At 50.9% G+C, this 20,270-nt stretch overlaps 1 protein-coding gene across 1 annotated transcript in view; it reads right to left on the bottom strand.

Moving 5' to 3' along the window:
• The window catches only part of LOC105494730 (glutamate ionotropic receptor kainate type subunit 3), a 239,479-nt gene that overhangs the window by 24,460 nt on the left and 194,749 nt on the right, over nt 1-20,270 (bottom strand). Inside the window, exon 11 of the mRNA XM_011763465.3 lies at nt 5,452-5,675. Coding sequence (XP_011761767.1) covers nt 5,452-5,675 — 224 coding nt within the window. The remainder of the gene's footprint in view (nt 1-5,451; nt 5,676-20,270) is intronic.

Below are 20,270 nucleotides of genomic sequence, written 5' to 3'. Positions count from 1 at the left end.
GTTAGTGCCCTTTTCTGGTTATAAAGGTAATTCACCAGCATCTCGTAAAATTAAAAGTGCACATGCCCTTCAGCCTCCCAATTCTGCAACTCATTATCCATCCCAGAAAAAGCACTCTTACAGGAGCATCAAGAGAAGCACACAAGGGTGTTTATCAAAGCATTGTTTGTCATCGCAAAAACACTGGAAACCACCAAAATGTCCTTCAATAAAGGAATGATTAAATAAACTACGCCACACTGTACTGTGAAATATTATGCAGCTGCTAAAAGAGAATGAGATACTTGAGATGTGCTGGCGGGGAAAGATCTTCAACACATATTGTTGAAGATCTAAGCAATAAAAATATTAAAAGCAATGTATTAAAAGCAATAGAAAATAAGAACAATATGACCACACTTATATAAACAGATTCCTAAAGACATAACTATTCAGTGCTTTATGTATACTCATATGCAAATGTATACTAAAGGGTCTGAAAGGGTCTCTAGATAAAAAAAATCAGTGTTTACCTCTGGGGAGGGGCATCAAGACAGCAGAAGGAATTTCAGGAAGGCCAATTGCTCTATCTGCATTATATAAATTTTTAAAAGTGAGAACATGCTTTTGAGTTTTGGGCATAATAAAAAACCTTAAAACGGGAAAAAAAGCAGAAGACACATTTTATAAAATATTCAGACAGTATAGACGAATACAATCTGAAAGTGAATGTACTCCAGCATCCTATCCCCTGGAGAGAACAATGCGTTATATAATTTTTTAGATTTTTGTCTTTGAATATACAAATACATATATGACAGGGAAAAAATGATTACTTAAAGCCCCCTACTGCCTTCTAAGGAAGAGGAGTCCTGATTACTGAACTGAAGGGAGTTTTTGTTCACTGCGTGAGTTCCAGTTGAGGATATCTATGTTTAAAGAAGCTTGAGGCCGGGAGCGGTGGCTCAAGCCTGTAATCCCAGCACTTTGGGAGGCCGAGACGGGTGGATCATGAGGTTAGGAGATCGAGACCATCCTGGCTAACATGGTGAAACCCCGTCTCTACTAAAAAAACTAGCCGGGCGAGGTGGCGGGCACCTGTAGTCCCAGCTACTTGGGAGGCTGAGGCAGGAGAATGGCGTGAACCCGGGAGGCGGAGCTTGCAGTGAGCTGAGATCCGGCCACTGCACTCGGTCTCAAAAAAAAAAAAAAAAAAAAAAAAAGAAGCTTGAGAGCTTGAGAGCTTGAGAGGACCCTGGAAAAAGTCCCACACTGGTGGACATTGTCTCTAGGTTTGTGGGGGAGGTTTTAGGATGCTGAGAGGACACATTTGGAAGGGGAGACAAGTCCAGTGGAATTTTGTTTCATTTTTTAAAGTGCAATGCCCTTTAAGTGTGATGTTGTGACCTCTCTTTTCTGTCTCCCTTCTAAAAGCTGGAATATATAATACATTGATTACCAGTGGTCATGTGGAAAGAATTTTATTTTCATGAAGCCGGAAGATCCCTCAAATAGGAAATCCTAAAGAAAGGTTTCAAACCAAGATGGGGATCTTCAAAGGAAATGGCCACAAACTGGTTAGAGGCTCTAAAACCCACAGGGAAGAGATCTAGGATGGAGAAAGCAGAGATGAGAGGCTATTGTGAGAAGGGTTTTTGGAGAGAGCCTTTGGAGAGTTGGGTGTCCAGAGCTCCCGCTTCCTCTACCACATCGAGGGAGAGGGGCTTCCCAGGGGGCGAGGCAGCTCAGTGCCCGGCCCTGTAACTGAGCAGATGGACCTGGGAAGTGTGAAGGGCAGGGGTCGGCTGATGGGTGCTCTGTCAGTGGAATCAGGCAAGTCCCTGCTGCACGACATTGGCCTGCAGGCCCAGACACCACCAGGCCTCAGGACGCTGGGTCCACAGTGCTTCCCCTGGACCAGATAGACCCATGCAGAAGACAGATCCAGCCCAGGCCGACTTTGACTCCCATCCTGGAAGGCAATGGGATTCCAACAGGGAGAGGCCATGGGGCACAGGCCGCTGGAGGACCAGGGGCTGAGTGGGTAGTGGGCCACAAAGGGAGGCCCTGCTGGAGGGGGCCGTGGGAAGAGCACCCACCTCTGAACACCCTGGAAGGTGGGAGGCAGACAAAATAAAGCCGATTTCTGATGAGATCTCCCGAGTCCTGCTCTTTACATGTACCAGGCACACATACACAAATATATGACACATAAGATACTTTTAACAAAAAAATCCCCTATCATACCACTATACTGTCCGAGAACTTTGTTTTTCATTTAATGTTACCAGCCTCTTTTCAGGTCAGTTCTTCCAGATCTACCTCATGCTCTGTAACCACTCTGCAGGTGTTTCTAACCATGCCTTGACTGATGGGCACTTAAGCTGTCCTCTCTTTCCAACTGTGGTGCACTCTGCTGGAAAAGCATCCTTGGACACACCTCTGTGGGCCCTGATGCCCAAGGGTGGCCTTGTCTTCTGGGGCTTGGCTGCAAAGGCTTTCTAGATTTGGGAGAATGCTAAAGTGTGGCTCAATGGTGATGTTTCAACAGGATGAAGTTCCAAGGGTGGAACTGCTTATCATAATAAAAATAACTGGTTCTAGAATGGGCTTCTTGGCTATCAAATGCTGTTACAGGCCGGGGTCCTCACCGCCTCCTGAGAGGTGAAAGCCTGCAGGGTGCCCATTTTACAGATGCAGAGGCCACAAGGATCCTGCAGTCAATGGGACAGAGTGTCCAGGCTCTAATCCTCCTTGGCCACAGGAGAGAAGAGGAGTGGGATGGTCGCTGGACAAGGAGGGAAGGTGTCACCTGGAGTTAATGGCAGATCTTGGATTTGTAGTTTGTGGCTGCAAGGGCTTCTCCAGTCTTGAGAGTAAACAGGAGTTAGAAGTTGACCTGGAGACATTCTGTCTCCACAGAGAAGGTTACAGTCCATCCCCAGCTGGAGTGTGGAGGTGTAGACAGGGCATCCACTGTGGCCAAAGCTCTCGCCTCCCTTGGATACTCAACCCAGATTTGGCTGCAATGTGGCTCGCAGGAGCTAGATGGGCTGCTCACCCTCAGCCCTGCCTTCTGGGTCAGGCACTTAGGATCATCCCCTGTCACGAGTGCCAACTGTCCTGCTCTCTGCGGTGAGAAGGCACACCCTGGGCTCCCTTCCTGTTTCCTCCTACCTCACCAGGCATGAAGTCGAATATCTTGGTGGCAGCGAAAGGCCTTGTGCAATGCCTGGTCCCCAGATGCGGGCCAAACAGACCAGGCCAGGCCAGTGTGCAAGATGGACAGTCCCGTGCCAACCTGGAGTTGTCCCAGAGTGGACCTGGACACCTGCCCACCCTTCCCAGGCCCTATCTCTTAGAACTGTGGGCAGCTGTGTCCAGATCTCCTTCAGCCAGCATGGTCACCGGGAGTGAAGATGGCCGCATTCCCCCCACAGATATGTTGTGCTTGATCCTGCCAGTGTTATAAAAAATTCAACTAGTGGCCACACAGAAAAACTGAGGGACATCACATAAAAATCCAAATCTCTCTCTCAAAATCATGAGCTCTGCAACACTGGCCCTGCATCTCTGCCTGGTACAGCCTGTTGGAGCTGAGCGCGGCTGCCCCCTTCAGCCGGGTGAGCTCTCCAGGGTGCCTTAGTCCCTACCACTCTCCACTGCCTATCACTATGCCTGCTTCACTCCCTTTGGCCCTGGCAGGTACTTGCGTTTGCCACCCTTGATATAAAGTTGGACCGGTCTGGGTTTGAAGCCCAACTCTGCCAAAGAAATGCTTTCTGATTCTGGGCAATTACTTAACCTCTCCAAGCCTCAGTTTCTGCTTCTATAAACTGGTGATAATTATACCCATCTCAAGAGGTGTGAGTGGTGTTGTGTGGGTGCTGGGCGAGGTGATAAGTGCACTCTGAAGCTCTTCCTAGCTCTGTGGCCAAAACTCTTGTCCCTCTCTTCTCTTCTCAGGGGTCTCCTATCATTCCAGCAGCTCTAGGAAGCCCATCTCTTCTAGAAAGTCTCCCAGCCTAACCTTGGGAAGGAGGCTCCCACCTTCCTAGCCAGGAGGCAGGGTGGGAAGCAGGCGTGCTGGTGAAGGGCCAGGAATGAGAGGGGGATGGGACACACATCAAAAGGGCGGAGCGGATGCTGGAAAAGCCCGAAGGGGTGGGAGGACCACTGGAGCTGCTAAAATCACGGTGTGAGCTCTGGAGAGTGGCTCCTGGCTTTCAAAGGCTTGTTAGACCATTAGAGACAAGAGGCACAAATGAAGGCCTCTCTGTGGCAGGCTTGGCTGCTGCTGCGCCCGCCAGGCAGGGCGAGGCCAGCACGGCAGCTCCAGGCCTCCGGCAGCACAGGGCCTGGGGAGCGGGACATTGCATCACTCACAGCCTTCCCTTTAGTCTCTCGCAGTGTGGGAGGAGGGAGCGGAAGGGAGTGAAGTGGGGGGAGGGCGGCTTTTAAAGGCGGCTCTGGAGAAAAAAAGGCTGAAAACGCCAAGTCGTTGGATCTCAGATTGCCTCTCCAGAGAAGTCTCTCTTTGCACTTTGTTAGGATTTAGAGAAAAAAAAGGACCAGATCAGGGGCTGGGGCTGGAGCCCGGAGAGAGAAGGCAGAGGGCTCCGCTGGAAAGCCGTGGGGAGCAGGCCCCAGCAGCCACCAACCCGGGGCAGGGGCGGACCACTGGACAGAGATGTGGGTCATAGACAAAAGGCTTGGTGACCCCCACAGTCAAATGCTGCAAGTGTCACCTATTGCTTGTATGACCTTGGCAAGGGGTGAGACTTTCTGAGTCTCAGGTGTCTCCTCTTCAAGGGAGGCTGTAAAGTGCAGAGCACAGTGCTTGGCAAGCACTGGGTGTTCACCAAACACTGGGCAAAACCTGTCCCCTAGTGACCTCCTCCTACCACCCACCAGCAAGGGTGCGCTGTGTCTACTTATGTGAACAACAAAATGTGCAAGCATGTTGCTAGCATGGAGTCCAGACAGGAATGTGTGTATGTGTGCCTCGTTTCCGCATGTGGGGACGGTGTGAGTTTATTGGGCACTGTTTGCCCTACCGTTGTGGCGTGGATAGACGCATCCTGTTTTCCAAGTTCTAAGCTACCCACTGGGCCGCTCAATGTCCTGAGTCTGCTGCACCAGGTGCCTGGCTCAGGTGGTGCAGCTTTGGGCAACCACTTGACCTCTTCAAGCCTGCTAATGGGACCTGAGGTGCAACTGCCGCATCTCAGGGTTATAGACACAGACCAGGGTGAGGACCAGGTGATTCAAGCCTGGGGGTGGGGAGGGACAAGGCATGGAAAGTTCCCTGAGGGATATAAAGGAATCTGAGCCATAGGGAGTAGAAGAGGAGTGGGCATAGCAGTGGCCTGAGCCTTGGGCCTTCTATGCCAGGGGCTGAGGAGGTGAGGACCTGCCTGGCCCCTAAACCTTCAACCTTGGGCCCGACATCTGGCCAAGGAATTGCCTTACCTGGCGATGACGAAGAGGACACAGCTGACCCCCAGGTAGGCGAGGAGCACATACATCCAGATGTCTGGGGACAGGGGATTGAGGAAGGAGAAAACGCTGGGGTTGGTGCCATTGGGCTTTCGATACAGGATGCTCACACCGAGTGTCATGAAGGGCTTGGAGAAGTCGATGGCCTTCTCTCGAACATGGGTGATGGTCAGGGGGGCCACGGCCAGATCTGCCTTCTGAAACCAGACACACAGAGAGAGAGAGACAGACTGAGCAAAGTCTCAGAATAGCGAGAGACAGAACACCCTTGCTGGAGGAGAGATGAGGGTGAAGTCAGTTGTCTCAGCCCGGGGTCACTAACCGCTCTTCTGTTTCCACATTTACTAACCCTCCTTGAGGGCCAGATCAGGGTGCTGGGGAGACAATGATGAATTTAACTTAACCTCTGCTCTCTAAGAGCTCATGGTCTTGAAGAAGAGAGTGGTGGAATAAACATGCAGAGAATGGAACTCTATTAAAGCTGTAACCCACGTGCTCCCTTCTCAAAATGGTGCTTTGTCAAATAAATACAGTTCAGTAACCCACAAACATTCAAAAATAGCTCATGCTTTTTATTTGTGTCTTTCAAAACCACAAAGAGGACATAGAACACACCAGAATGCCTATTTAATTCTGTTTTCCTCTCTCATCTACTTCTCGACTGCTTCACCACATTCTGGATATTCTATATATCCTAAAAGCCCTCCAAACACAAGTTCGGCAAAGATAATACCCTCCTTGGGAGAAACTAGACAGGCAGGCTGGGTGCTGTGGCTCATACCTGTAATCCCAGCACTATGGGAGGCTGAGGTGGGAGGATCGTTTGAGCCCCGGGGTTTGAGAATAGCCTACATAACATAGTGAGACTCCATCTCTACAAAAAATTGAAAAGTTTACTGGGTACAGTGGCACGTGCCTGTAGTCCCAGCTACTTGGGAGGCTGGGGTGGGAGGACTGCTTGAGGCTGGGAGGTAGAGGCTGCAGTGAGCTGTGATCGTGCCACAGTACTCCAGCCTGGGCAACAGAGAGCTTGTTTCGAAAAATAAAAAAAAAAAAAAAAAAAGAAAGGAAACAAAAGAAGCAAATCCAGGGCCCTTATTAATAGGAGGTGGTGTGGAGCGGGAAAGAAGGGGGTGGGGTAATACTAGGAATGCTACGTTAATAAATTTTAGCCCATCACAATTTTAATAAGGGGAAGAATTCAAGTTCGATTCTTTGGTCTGAGCTTTTCCTGATTAGAAATCTAGATTCCCTCATTCCCATCCGCTCTTTCCAGGACCCCATTGGCATCCTCCCCCACGAGGCCCCAATTAAACCACTTCCTGCTTACCACAGCCCCTCCTTCAGCCCCATGCTCTGCACATCCCACACTGTTTAGGATGTCCTCTTCCTGTAGTCTCATTCCCACCACTGTCTGCCTTCCTCTGCACATCCTGCCTCTTCCAGAAACCCTCCCTCGCAGCCTCCATCTCAACTTCCATGAAGCCAGCTCTGCTCTGCATGAATGGTGGTCTGTGTCCCGTGTGATCTTGTGTCTGACCTGCTTACGTGCCTGTGAGTTCCTGAGTTCGGCTGGAGCTGGGGTGGAGTCTCTGCTTCTTTTTTCCATCTCCAAGCCCTATCTCAGCCTCTGGAATATTTGTTAATTAATAACCTTCCCCTCTGAGAGGCTGCCCCTGGGGCTTCTGTGGATATTTACATTTCAGAATGTGAACTAAGTTATCACTTCCCTTCCTCACATAGGACAGGACAGAAAGGGAGGCTGGGGTCTAACAACCAGCATTAAAGACCTTCTCGGCAAGGGGGGAACCTCCCTCTGAAACCCCTTTCCAAGGCAATACCTCTAGGTGGCCATCCATTGACTTGGTCCAACTCCATTCAACCACTCATTGTGTCATGAAATCCAACAGACACCAGGGATACAGAGCTGACCCAAAGACGTGACTTCTGCCCTCATGGAGCTTACAGTCTAGTAGGGGAGATGGTCGTTAATCAAACTGTTTAATAAAGGGTATCTGCTAACAGTAGCTCTGACTTCACTCATCTTAGAACAGGAACTAGCAATCCATTCAAAATCAGATGTCAAGGAGGGCAGGGCTAGTATGGGTGGAACTGCAGCTTCTGGACAGCTCTGCAGGTGCTCCCTGCTGGGAGCAGCTGGGAAATACAACTTTGACACTGCCCACCCAATGTTTCCCCTTCTAAAGGCAGCCCCTACACCCCATCATTGACACTTGGAGTCCAAGGATTTGATGACCTTCAGAACCTGGGAAAGATGGGGGAGGAGCAGCCTATTATAAAGGCTCTTTCTTTTGTAAATGTCTGAATGTGTGAGTTGGGATTTGCCTGGCTGAAGGCAGAAGAACAATGAACGGGGTAAGCTGCTGCCACCCCAGTTCCCGGAGTCCTCTCAGTTCAGGGTGTGTACAAAAGAAAGCAGAAAAAAAAAGAACAATTAGGGAGGGCATAGAGTGGTGAGCAAGAGACTGAGTCCCTGGTGTCATGGAGCTTCCAGTTGAGTGAGCTCTTGCTGGGGCTATAGACAGGATCCCTTGGTGGGGTGGGAGCCTGAGTGAGATACCCTGAAAGGTTCTTTTCAGTCCTAAAGATCTAGGATTCTCTGTAATGTTGACGTGACAGAGATATAGAGGGCCCTTTGATTCCAGAACTTGGTGTCCCCAAGTCCTGTCCCTTCAAAGTCCAGTCATGTGCTGCCTAACTGTCTTGGTCAACAGTGGACTGCATATACAATAGTGGTCCCATAAGACGATAATACTATTTTTGCTGCACCTTTTCTATGTTTAGATAAGTTTCCATACACAAATGCCTACAGTATTCAGTAGAGTAGCATGCTGTACAGGTGTGTACCTAGGAGCAATAGGCCATACCATATAGCTGAGGTGTATAGTAGGCGCTACCATCTAGGTGTGTGGAAGTATAGCCTATGATGTTCCAACTACGATGAAAATGCCTAATGACATTTCTTAGAATGTATTCCAGTTGTTAAGTGATGCTTGACTGTATATTGCTTTGGGAGGTTTTGTTCTCACTCCAAAGTCACTATCATTGCTCAAAATGCCTTTGGAACTCATCTCTGGAAATGGAGTGGATTCTTGGGAAGAACCTCAAAGTCAATGGTGGTGATGAATCTTCCTTTGACTTTTGATGGCAAGTTGGATAAGAGAGTTATGGCTGGGGGACTGAGGTGTGTGTAGCCAATGATTATTCCAAAGGCTGGTGAGAAAGCTAATCACATGGCCACAGGTGATTGGCCTTCTGGCCAGCCCTTCCCCCAGATTCTCAGAGCCTTTGAAACCTCCCTGCCATTCTTCCTGCTCTTTGGTTTTAATGGGGTCAGGAGACCAAGGCATCCACAGCATTCTGTACCTACGGTGGCAAGACAACTGGCCAATATAACCTTCACTGGGAGTTTGGATCTGTGTTTTCTCTTGGGCTTCAGGAAGGCTGGAGTTCTCCACTTCGTTTCTGGTTAAGGCAGAAAATACTACATTTCACCGTTGGTTACGATTTCCCTGAAAAAGGCATTATTTTGTCCAACTTCCCTTGAAAGATGGGAACAGATGTCAAGCCTTTGCTGTTTCAGTTCATTACTCAGAATGAAAGGCCCAATCTTGGCAGGCTCTTCCCACTTGTGCAAGTTTTCTTTGAGGATGATTCATAAAATCATAGGCTGTCAGAGGTGGATGAGAGAACTTCAAGTCTATTCGAGGAATACATCTATTCCAACCCCACATTTTTTTTTAACAGAAGGAAACTGAGGCTTGAAGAGAAGCTCCTTGGTCTTTGCTATAATATTTACAGCAATCATGTCCTTGAACGACATCAAACCCCTGACTTGTACAACACTTTCATTGGTCTAATGGGTGTTTTGTTAGCTCTCCTGCCTCACCAAGGACCTTTCTGTATTATTTCTAAACCTCTGGAGCAGGCAGGATGGTCTTCCCAGGACACTACTTCATCCCCATAAGCAGCTTTCCACTTACCAAGAATCTGTTGGGGCCCTCCTGGCTCCTCCTCCTCCCAGTCTCCTCTATCCTTGCATGAGGTCACCTGGCCCCACCCACTCTATCACACCCTTGAAAGTAAGAACAATTCAACCTGCTATAGCTCCATCTTTTGGTCCTCAGTCTCCAGATACCCTGGCTGCTGGTTGAAACCTGCCTTGTACTCCAGACTAAAACCTGGACATCTTCCTACCAGGAATGGGGTTGGGACTGTGGTCCCAGCTCTAACAACTTGTCACTGATCAGCCTTCTCTTAGGACAGGGGTCCTCCCAAGGGTCTGAGATCTGGCCTCTGACTCCCAGCTTGCTGCCTGTGTCTGGTGTCCCTGCTGCAAGCTGCCTGATTGGATTCCCAAGTATAGTCCTTACCAGATTCCTCATCTCCGTTTTCCACCTCTTACTTGGGATCCCCATCGAACATGCCAAGCATGACTCAGTGTACTGCATATGCTGCCTATGCCTATGCCATCTTCCCAGTATCCCTGCCAGGTGGTCAACATCCTCGCCATATTCCAGATGGGGACAGGGTGGCTTAATCAGGCTAGGAGGCTCGTTTAAACTGGTAAGTGGCTGAGCTGGTACTTGGACCCAGTTCATTGTGATCTAAAAGCCCAACATTTTACCACTCTACCATGCAAGCCACATGTAGTGGATTGAATTACGTCCCCCCACATTCTGTTCAAATACTAACCCCTGATACCGGTGAGCGTGATCTTATTTGGAAATAAGGTTTTTGCAGATGAAATTAAGTTAAAATTAAGTTATACTGAATGAAGGTGGGCCCCAAATCCAATGACTGGTGCCCGTATAAGAAGAGAAAAAGAGGAGGCCGGGCGCAGTGCCTCACGCCTGTAATCCTAGCACTTTGGGAGGCCGAGGTGGGTGGATCACTTGAGGTCAGGAGTTCGAGACCAGCCTGGCCCACATGGCGAAACCCCGTCTCTACTAAAAATATAAAAATTAGCGGGGCATGGTGGCATGCACATGTAATCCCAGCTACTTGGGAGGCTGAGGCAGGGAAAAAATTGCTTGAACTGGGAGGCGAGGGTTGCAGTGAGAAGAGATCACACCACTGCACTCCAGCCTGGGTGACAGAGCAAGATTCTGTCTCAAAAAAAAAAAAAAAAAAAAAGAAAAAGAAGAGGAAAAGAGGATGCACAGATACACACGGAGAAGGCCATGTGATGCTGGAGGCAGAGACTGGAATAGCAGATACAAGCCAAAAGCACCAGGGACTGCCAGCCACACCAGAAGACCGGAGAGAAGCATGGAACAGGTTCTCCTTCAGAGCCTCCGAAAGGAAACAGCCCTGCTATCACCTTCATTTCTCATTTCTGACCTCCAGCACTGGTGGTTTATGGCCATTTGATGTGGCAGCTCTAGGGAACTAACATACCTACCACTTAGACCCTGTGCAGGATGCATGGGGCTCCTTCCACAGCCTGCTGCTGTCCCCACCCTAGCACCTGTCCCACTCTGAAGGGCAAGCTGCATGGCTGGACCCACCCTGCCTTGTCCTGAGTCCAGTGTCGCATTCCCAGAGACTGAACTTGACTCTGGCTCCTGACCATGGGGCTTCCCAGCATGCACTTCACATTGCCTGGCTTGGGAGCCTTGCAGCTGCAGAAAGCTGCTGGTATACCCTTGCCACCTCCAGGTCCCTCTGCTGCTTCCACAGCTGCCTAAGTAAACCAGCCTCACTCCTGCCATGCATACGGGACTCTTCCCCAGGGACTCTGCTGGCATCCCGCCCACCTCTCTGGTATGTGGCATCATGGAATTCACCTTCTGCTCTTTTCCCAAAGTGGTGTTTCTCCAACTAGAATCTGTCCCTATCCATGGTGCTAATTAAAGTAGGTAAGGACTTCCTAATGCCCTTAGGATAAAAATATTCTTACTAGGGTTGCTTACAGCCATGCATGATCTAGTCCAGTGCTGTCCAACAGAGCTTCCTGCAACGATGAAAAGGTTCTCTATCTGCACTACCCAATATGGCAACTGTGGGCCACACGTGGCTGTCAAGCATTTGAAATGTGGCTGGTAAGACTAAGGAACTGAATTTATACTTTAATTGAATTTTAATTAATTAAAGCTTAAAATTAAATAACCCCCCGTGGCTGGTGGCTGCTGCATTGAAAGGCTCTCCCACATTTCTCACACTGTCCTCCCCTCCTGTCTTCCTCCCAGCCTTCCTGCAGCCCCTCTGATCCATGTTCTCTCTCTTACCTCTGGATGCTGCACGTGCACTGTTCTCCACCCGGAACCTCTTCCTCCCCAAACTCTTTGTCTAGTGAATGCTGACTTCTGCTTCAGATCTCAGCCCAATCATCGCTTCCACAGACACAAGCCTCAGAGGAAATCAGGACTCCCTGGTGACTGCTCTCATCACACCAGGCACTTGTCGCTCCCAGCACTGATCATGGTTGTGATTTTAGAGGCATTGGCTGATTCTCTGGGTGTTTCCAACCCCCCCGACCATGAGCTCAGGAGAGTGAGGCCAGAGCCTGTCACCTTTTCACCGTTGTGTGCCCCATGGCTGCAACAGTGTCTGGCACATAATAGGCCTTTCGTAGAGACTCTGTGAATGAATGAGTAGGATGTTGCTGGTTTAGACGAGGCACCCAGCGAGCGTGTCCTCTGAGTCACTCGCAGAGCACATGGCCATTTACAAGAGGATAAAGCAAGTCACAGATGGTGTCTGTGGCTGAGCCACAGCCTTCAAGCTTAAGAACACACTGTGTCCCTGAAGGGCCCTGGACATGAACCTGACAAACCAACACCCTGAACAGTCCACACATTTGAACAGAGGGGAAACAGGTGCTAGCTCATTCATAAGTGTCAACTGATGGGTCAACTACTAGTACCTGTGATTCATTCACTGGTTTCCTGAGCTGGCAGCAGCCTCACTGCCTAACAGTGAGGAAAGATGTGTGTACCCTTCCTGGGCCTGAGAGGATATAGCCCAGTTCCTGAGACCCAGCAAGCTCCATCCCTGTGCCTCTGTCCTTCGGGAAGGATGGGTAGGTCTTCCCTGCTTCATAGACCCCATAGGGGTCCCCAGGTTGGATGCACCATGGGCTCCGTGTCCCATCACTGCAAGTTCTCTCCCCACACCTCATTCCCTGACAGTCGTATTAGCCCAGACAGGGCAGGACCTGCCCTAGCACAGCCCAAGGGAGCTGAGGGCACTGAGCCCCCCTGCCCCCAGGCTAGGTCCTGGTTACACACTCCTGTAGCCCCCGCACTGTTCCTCTGTGCCTTTATCACTATGGACTTTTATTTGTAAGCCACTGTGGGATGCCCAGCTCCTCTGCCAGGATATACAGTCCAGGAGCGTGAGGAATGAGCTTATTTCACTCACTGATGTGTCTCTAGGGATTAACACAAAGCCTGGCACAAAAGTAGGGGCTCAATCAAATTTTGCTGAAAGAACGAGCATCAAAATACCCCCAAGGGTTCTGCTTACCCCAGCCTAATGGGCTAAGCTCTGGTCTCAGGTCCCCTGCACTAACTCCCGCCGGTTCACCTGATCCTGTCCCCTGCCCGCCTCTCTCCAGAGTTTGGAGCCTGCTGCTTGTGCCCTGGCCCCTGATGAATCCACCTGAACGTTGCTACCCCTCTTCCTTCTGACCTGTCAGTGGACCCTAGCACTGACAGCCCTCACCTGCCCTCATTCCCACCTCAGAGAGGTCTTGGTGAATCCTCAGCTCCACAGAGCTCCCCAGTCACTGCCCTGGGCAACCTGGCTGGCCTGGGAGGGTCCAGCTTTGGAGCCCATCTCTTTCCCCTGCCCCCAGGTGAGCTCCCAGCATGTCCAGCTCCAAAGAGCCCTGCTCTAGGCAGGGGCAGTGGGATTGGGTGGAGCCATCCCTGGCACTGCAGACAGGAGTTGGGGCCAACACATGAAGGCCAGAACCAAGGTCTAGTTCCTAGTTGAGAGGAAGACGGGACACAGTGGGGGCCATGGTAGTGTGTCTTTGATAACAGATCTTCCCATCACACCTGCCAACCCACCTGGAGGCTGGGAAACCAGAGTTCACAGTGCCATGGCCATAACTGGGGTTGGGGGACAACTTCCCAAATCCATGTCCTTCTTTACCCAAACCTCATCACCAGCTTCTGCTGCATAACCAGATGCCCTTCCTGGATTCCTCTGACTGCTGCTGGTGAAGGGGACAGGGCATGGCTAGCTCCTACCTCTCAAGTCTCCAAGATCTTCCCCCAAAGTTTCATGGGCTGGGTCACAGTGACTACCCACTGCTCTCTGATCTATAGGACCTGTCAGCCCAGGCCCCAGTCTGGGAAACAGGGACAGTCTTCCACCCAGCCACATTCCTTGCCCAGAACACTTGCCCTTATTGAATATTTATATCTGTTCATATGTTCACAGATAATTGCCCATTTCTTCCACTAGAGTGTAGGATCTTGAGGATCAGGGAAGGGATCCTGCCTATTTTGTTCACCCCTGTATCCACGGCTGCTATCATGGGGCCTGACTCGATAGATTTATTGAAGAAATGAATAAATCAGTCACTGGGAACACTGGAGGTTTAAAAGAGACCCCCCCAGCAGGCGCTGTCTCAGGAGTGCCACCCTCCTGAGTTGGCAGGGCAGGGAAAGGGGAGTAGGGGCAGGGGGATAACAAGTCAGAGAGAATATCTGTGGATGACCTGCCAGCTAGCTGTCAAACTCAACAATTAGCATTGTGGCCATCGATAATGTTGGAAAACAGCACCCTGAAAAGCCCACATATATCTAAATAGATGGGGAACAGGTGCTAGAAAATTCATGTCAACCAGTGAGTCATGTCCCTGTGGTTGGCACACAGGCCTCCTGAGCTGACGGATGTCTGACAGTGAGAAAGGGCGGGTGTGCCTCTCCCAAGCCTGGGAGAACTGCCTGGTTCCTGAGTCCCCATGGGTACCAGCCTGTGCCTGTCTCTTAGGAAGGCTCCATGGGATTTCCCTGCTTCAGGGCATACTCCAAAGGATGCACCACAGTCTCTATCACCATCTCTAAAAGAATCCCCTCCCCACTCCCTACATGTCCACAAGGGTGCTGTCTGTCCAGGGCCAACCCCAGCACAGTCCTGCCAGTGCTCCAGGACTCCATGCACTCAGCTACAGCCCCAGCCAGGCCCTGACCAGGAGGAGACTTCAGCAGCCTCCGCCATCCACCCAGGCATGTGTCTTAGACCTGCCTGGGACATCTCTTCCTCATTCTTCGGGTTGCAGCCTAAGAGTCACTTCCTCAGGGAAGCCTGAGGCCTTTTCTTCGGGGTTATACTCCCAAAGCCCTCTATCTTCCCTCTATCTTTGCAGCACTGGTCAAAATCTTAATGAAATCTCACTTGTCTGATTCACTGTTTGTCCCTGGAGGGTAAGGACCATGTCTGCCTGGGTCACCCCCACTCACTAGTCCCCAGGTCTGGCACATTAACAGTCGGGGCTGGGCTCAGACCCCTCTCATGCAGATTTTCAGATCCTCTGGCTCTGGCCAACCTCACGCAGGTCCAATCTGACAGCATCTCAACGCCTGCCCAACTGGCCACCTCTGGCCTCCAGCCCTGTGGCTTCTCATAGATGCTGCTGCAAGATCCCGATTGGCTCTTATGCCCACCATGCCAAACCCAGAATGCATGGGAGTCAGGAGCCAGTGGATAAACCTGTTTTCCCTTTCTCTGCTTACCCCAAGAGATGGTCCTGAGACACACTTTGCAAGGCATTTCCAGGGTGCAGACTCATAGACTGACAAATTAGTCGCCCTCTATGGCAACCAGCTCAATAACACATCCTTGTGTTGCCTTCTTCCTTCCTGCTCCACATCCCTTGCCCTGCCCCTCATTCTCCCCCTGGCATCACAACCCCTAATTGAGTAATGGCATAATCCCCTGCCTCAGGCTCTGCTCTGCAGGCTCCCAGGCTGAGACATTGTTCAATAAAGTTTCGTGGAATTGATGAAAGAACGAATGACCCTCAGCAGAGGAGTTTGCATGTTTCAGCTGCTCCTTCTGACCTCAGTTTCCTCCAATACTCCCTTCATCCCTGAAGCCCTCTTGCTCTCCTACACCTGTTTGTCTGGACCTGGACCCCTGCCAGGCTCTTTCCAGGCCTTTCCCCAGGCTGGTCTCTGCTCACTGAATTCTGGAGCTGACAGTTCTGCGGTGACTTTCCATGGGGCCCCAAGTCCCTCCTGCACCCCTCACCTGTTTCCCTGGTTTCCCCAGACAGACCCTGGAGACATCCCGAGCTCCACCAGGGCTCCACAGTCATTGCTCTGGGCAACCTGGCTGCTCCAACAAGAGCCCAGCTTTGCAGTTTCCCCTGCCCTCAACTGCCCTGTTCCCTCCAGGATTCTGACGCGCCCTAGGGGAGCTCCCAGCAAGCTTTGCTTGCAAGTGTGCTGGCCCAGCCCAAAGAAGGTAGCTTGGGCAGAGCATTTCCTGGCCACACAAACAAGGGTGTGAGGCTCCTCCTGACACCCATACATGCGGGCCAGAACCCAGATCTGCTTCCAGTTGGAAGATGGTGGGCACAGTGGGTAATGGGGTCATGGCCTTGACATGAGACCCTCCTCTCACACACCACGGCTGGGAAGCTAGCTAGTCATGACCCCACAACAACCATGCCTCTGGGCAAAGCGTGCAAGCCCATGTGTTCACCCACGTATCCCTCATTCAGTGAGGCTGCTCTGTGTATGTCCAGCCCACGCCAGGTGTTGGGGCAGCAGCCAAGTTTGGCCCATCAGGTGCTCCCCATCGGTAAGAAGAGTCACACAGGGAAATGGGCACTTCTAGCTGTGCCAGTCTCCCTGGTCTGCACTCAGTGTTACTGGGAAGCAGAGGGAATGTGTGGGTGGTGCAACTTCTCCATAGGAAAGTGTACAATACGTTAAGGCTACCCGTGATGACTCCTTGTCTCCATTGTGTTCCATGCTTCATCTTGGTCCAGCCCCATCTATGAGGCAGGGAAAACTTCTTATCTGGCCATCCATACTGCAGTGAGATGTAACAACTTAGAGAGAAAAGAATGAATTTCCCGAGGCCTGCAGAGCTTTTAGGCATCCCTATTAGCCTTCCTCCTGCTCTGATGCAGGGGGCTGGGAGAGCAGCCAGGACAGAATCCTGGGTCTCCGAGGGTGAAATTTGAGAACAGGAGCACTCAAGGACCCTGCTGGGGCTGACCTTGTACCCCCAGGAGGTCACGCTTGTGCCAACTCGTGGATGCTCATTCCTCATCTCCCTTGACCTTGCGGCCAGTGACCCTATCCCCTTTCTAGTAGCCTCTCCTCCTTGGGCCTCCTTCACCTCACGCTCTCCTGATTCTCTTCCTTCCCCTCCAGCCTTGCCAGCCTAGGCATCTTGTGGCTTCCAACCTTTCATCTGTGCCATTCAGGGTCCCACCCCAGGTCCTTATCTCTGCTCTCCCTGAGCAGCTCTCGTCTCCACCTCCCAGGCTCCCTGCAGAATGTGCTGATGACTCCTAGAGCTCAGCCTCCAGCCCTGCTCCTTCCTCCAAGTGCCCAGCCACAGGGCCAGCCATCTATGAGGACCACAATCCCAACACATCCCAAATGAGTCTCACTATGTTTCCCAAATCCTCAAATTTCTCCAGGGGGCTTTTGATGTGAGCAGGACACCATCACCTCCTTAACTGTCCAAGTAGAATTCCATGCCCTGTCCGTGATGCCTCCCTTATCCCCGCCTTCTCCATCCAACCAATCGCCAGCCTCATCGGTTCCACCTGCTTGTCTGCTGGCTGTGCATCAACTTCCCTCCTTTCCTAAAGCAGCACTCTGAGTGAGGCCACCATGCTCGCCCTGCTCAGGTCCCAGCAATGGCCTTCATACTGGCTCAGGTTTAGCCCAGCAGCAGAGTGACCTTCCTCAAGTGCCAAGTTGATGTCACCCCCTGGCTCCACATCAGTGGGCTCAAATTCTCCACAGCCCTCGGGATTAAAGCCCAGTTCCTCGGTTCAGCACCTGAGACTCTGAGGCCTGCCTCTTTCCCCCTTTTCCAGCAGCAGCCCTCCTCTTGGCTCCAGGCTCTCTAGGGGTTCTGCCTCTGCACTCTCCCTAAGTGGGCTCCTGGGCACCTAGTGCCGGGACACAGAAGCTCTGGATGGCAGATGGGGACTCCCAGTGTCAGAAAAGGCCAATGCCCCAAGTAAAGTAAGAAGGTGGCACCTTGGTGGGTGCCTCAGTTCCCTATGCGTCTGATCAATGTGAGTCAGCTCCTCGAGGCTCCCTGTTTGGATCCAGTGGGGGTAAGGTCTAGGTCCTGGACTACTGTGGCCTGGCAGGAAGACCATGGGTGAGGGGCCACCCTCCCACCGCCATCACATTCAATCTTGGACATACTTTAGATAGGGAGGCTGTCCCTGGAAGGAACAGTGATGAGAGGGACAGCTTCTGTGTACTGAGCATTTACTGAGCACCGGGAACTCGGCGAAGCATTTTGGTGCCATATCTCATTAAATCTTCCCACCAATGCTGGGCAGGAGGCTCTTTTATTGTCCCCATTTCGTAGATATGGAAATGGAGGCCAGAGAAATGGAATAACTTTCCCTCTGTCAGCTGAAATGTGCTGGACCCAGAATTTGAACCCATTTCGGTTAGATTCCAGCGTCATCAAAACACGTGGGAATAATTTAAGGCACGGATGTGAGTAGAAGATTTTTGAAAGAGGAAACAGACAAGCAGGCAGTAAATATAGAGAGAGCAAAATTTGGAAGAAAGATGGGGGATGGAGGGAATAATTGCTGCTATGTCTGGTTGTGTTTGTTGCCCCTATAGTTCAAGGTGACTTGGGGCAGGTGAGTGTGTCAGCAGGAGGCGATGCATCCTCTAGCTACCCCATCCTTCTCTGCAACCCTTGGAAGACCATGGGGCATGGGATGGAGGCGAGCAGGGAGTAGCCAGGAAGGGCTTTTTAAGTCCTGCTGGTCAGAGACTCCACCCAGGGCCTCCAAATGGGCCCTGGGGGGCAGATACTTACAAAGGTGGGCATTCATCATCTTTATGCCTACATTCAGATCCCTAATAAGGAAGTAATAATATTGCCAAGCCTTTACCATGCTTTCTATGGACTAGGGAGAAGACTAATTATCTGACGACACTAATAAATGGTTATGATGTTATTAAAAATGGCACCAAGCTAGGATTAATAGGCTCATCAATTGTAGGGAATCGGGCTTAACAAGGTCTCCTGCATGTCCCGTCTGGCCTGTAACCCTGATGAATACTGGGCTGCCCAAAGCACTGCCTGGCTGCTTGGAGGCCGTGGACGACACTCCCTCCTTTTCCCAGCTGAGGGTCAACTTAGGGAGGTCAGGCTGATGCTGGGCTTCTCTGATCATATTCCCTTGCAAACAGTTCTTCAAAGCTCTCGGGCCCCTGGAGATGTTGTGAGTGGTGAAGGTGGTCCAGCTCCGCTCACCTCCGCACACAGCCTCCACCTTCCGCGTGATCCTCCTTTCCACTGCCCAGCTTGCCTCTGCAAATGACAGCCTCAGAGCCTACCCGGAGCCCCAGACTCCAAGTCCCACTCATAAACGCAGGGGAGTGGATAAGATGGAGATGCCTCTGGGACCTGCTGACTAATTTCCATAATAATTATAGTTATTACTAATAATGGTGACAACACCACTCCCTTCCGTTTATATTGAATTCTACAATCTAGAAGCTGCTTCCCCACCAGTTGTCTCCTCTGAGGCTCACAACAAGCTGTGAAGAACACGGGGCAGGTATTATTATTCTCACTGTCAGGTTAGGAAAGTGCAGCTCAGGGAGATAAGGGGACTTCCTGAAGCCCCCTCCCCAGCCTCCAAGGAATAGGTGTAAGGATAAAAATAAAAATAATAATAGTAAATACTGACATGGTGCTGACTATGTAATACACTATGTTAACTTAGTCCTCCCAACAATCTTACGAAGTAGGTCCTATTAATATCATTTCCCTTTTACAGATGCAGAAACTGAGACACAGAGAGGTTAAGAAACATCCAGGAAGGCACAGCTAGTAAGTGGAAGAGTTTGAATCAAACCTGGCTCAAGTTCACGCTCCTGACCGTTTAGGTCTCCTATTAGACTTACACAGGAGCCCAATTTGCTGGGGACTAGGAAATGACTTCACTGGGCCAGGCTCCAGCCTTCATGCCTTGAGCTCCAGCCCCTCCCCACTTGTGACCTCCAAGGTCTCTGCAGGGCAGCTCCCCTCAGACAGAGGCAAGGGGGCTTAACTGAAGGCCCCGATGCTGCCGGCTCCCATCCTGGAGAGGTGAAGTCATAATAAACCTTTGGCTGGTGCTCTGTGCGTTGTGAAGATCTCTGCATGAACCTTCCTCTGTCCTGCCCCTGGGGTCAGGATGGTTCTTTGTAGAAGCTGGAACACAGGGCTACAAGGCAGGGAGCCTCCAAATTCTGGCTCCACCACTTCATCTCTCTCTGCCTCAGTCTCTCCATCTGTAAAATGGGTGTTAATAACAATACCTGCCTCACTGGGCTGTTAGAAGGATAAATGGGAGAAGGAATCTAAGGGGTCCAGTATGGATCAGGTCCTTGAATTCAGCAGCAACTCCTGGATAGAAAATGCTGCAGTCAAGTTGAGGGCCCTGAGCTGAAAGGCAGGTCATGTTTATTGTGTGCCAGGTAAGCCTGTGGAAATGGTGCCGTATTTAATTCCCCCAACAACCACAGGAGCTATGGTAGTCGCTAATTACTCCTATTTCAGGCAGGGCATGTTGGCTCATGCCTGTAATCTCAGCCCTT

This window comes from Macaca nemestrina, chromosome 1 (assembly GCF_043159975.1).
Source record: "Macaca nemestrina isolate mMacNem1 chromosome 1, mMacNem.hap1, whole genome shotgun sequence".
NCBI lineage: Eukaryota > Metazoa > Chordata > Mammalia > Primates > Cercopithecidae > Macaca > Macaca nemestrina.
Note: the sequence above shows the minus strand (reverse complement) of the source record. Positions and strands in the feature narration are given on the sequence as shown.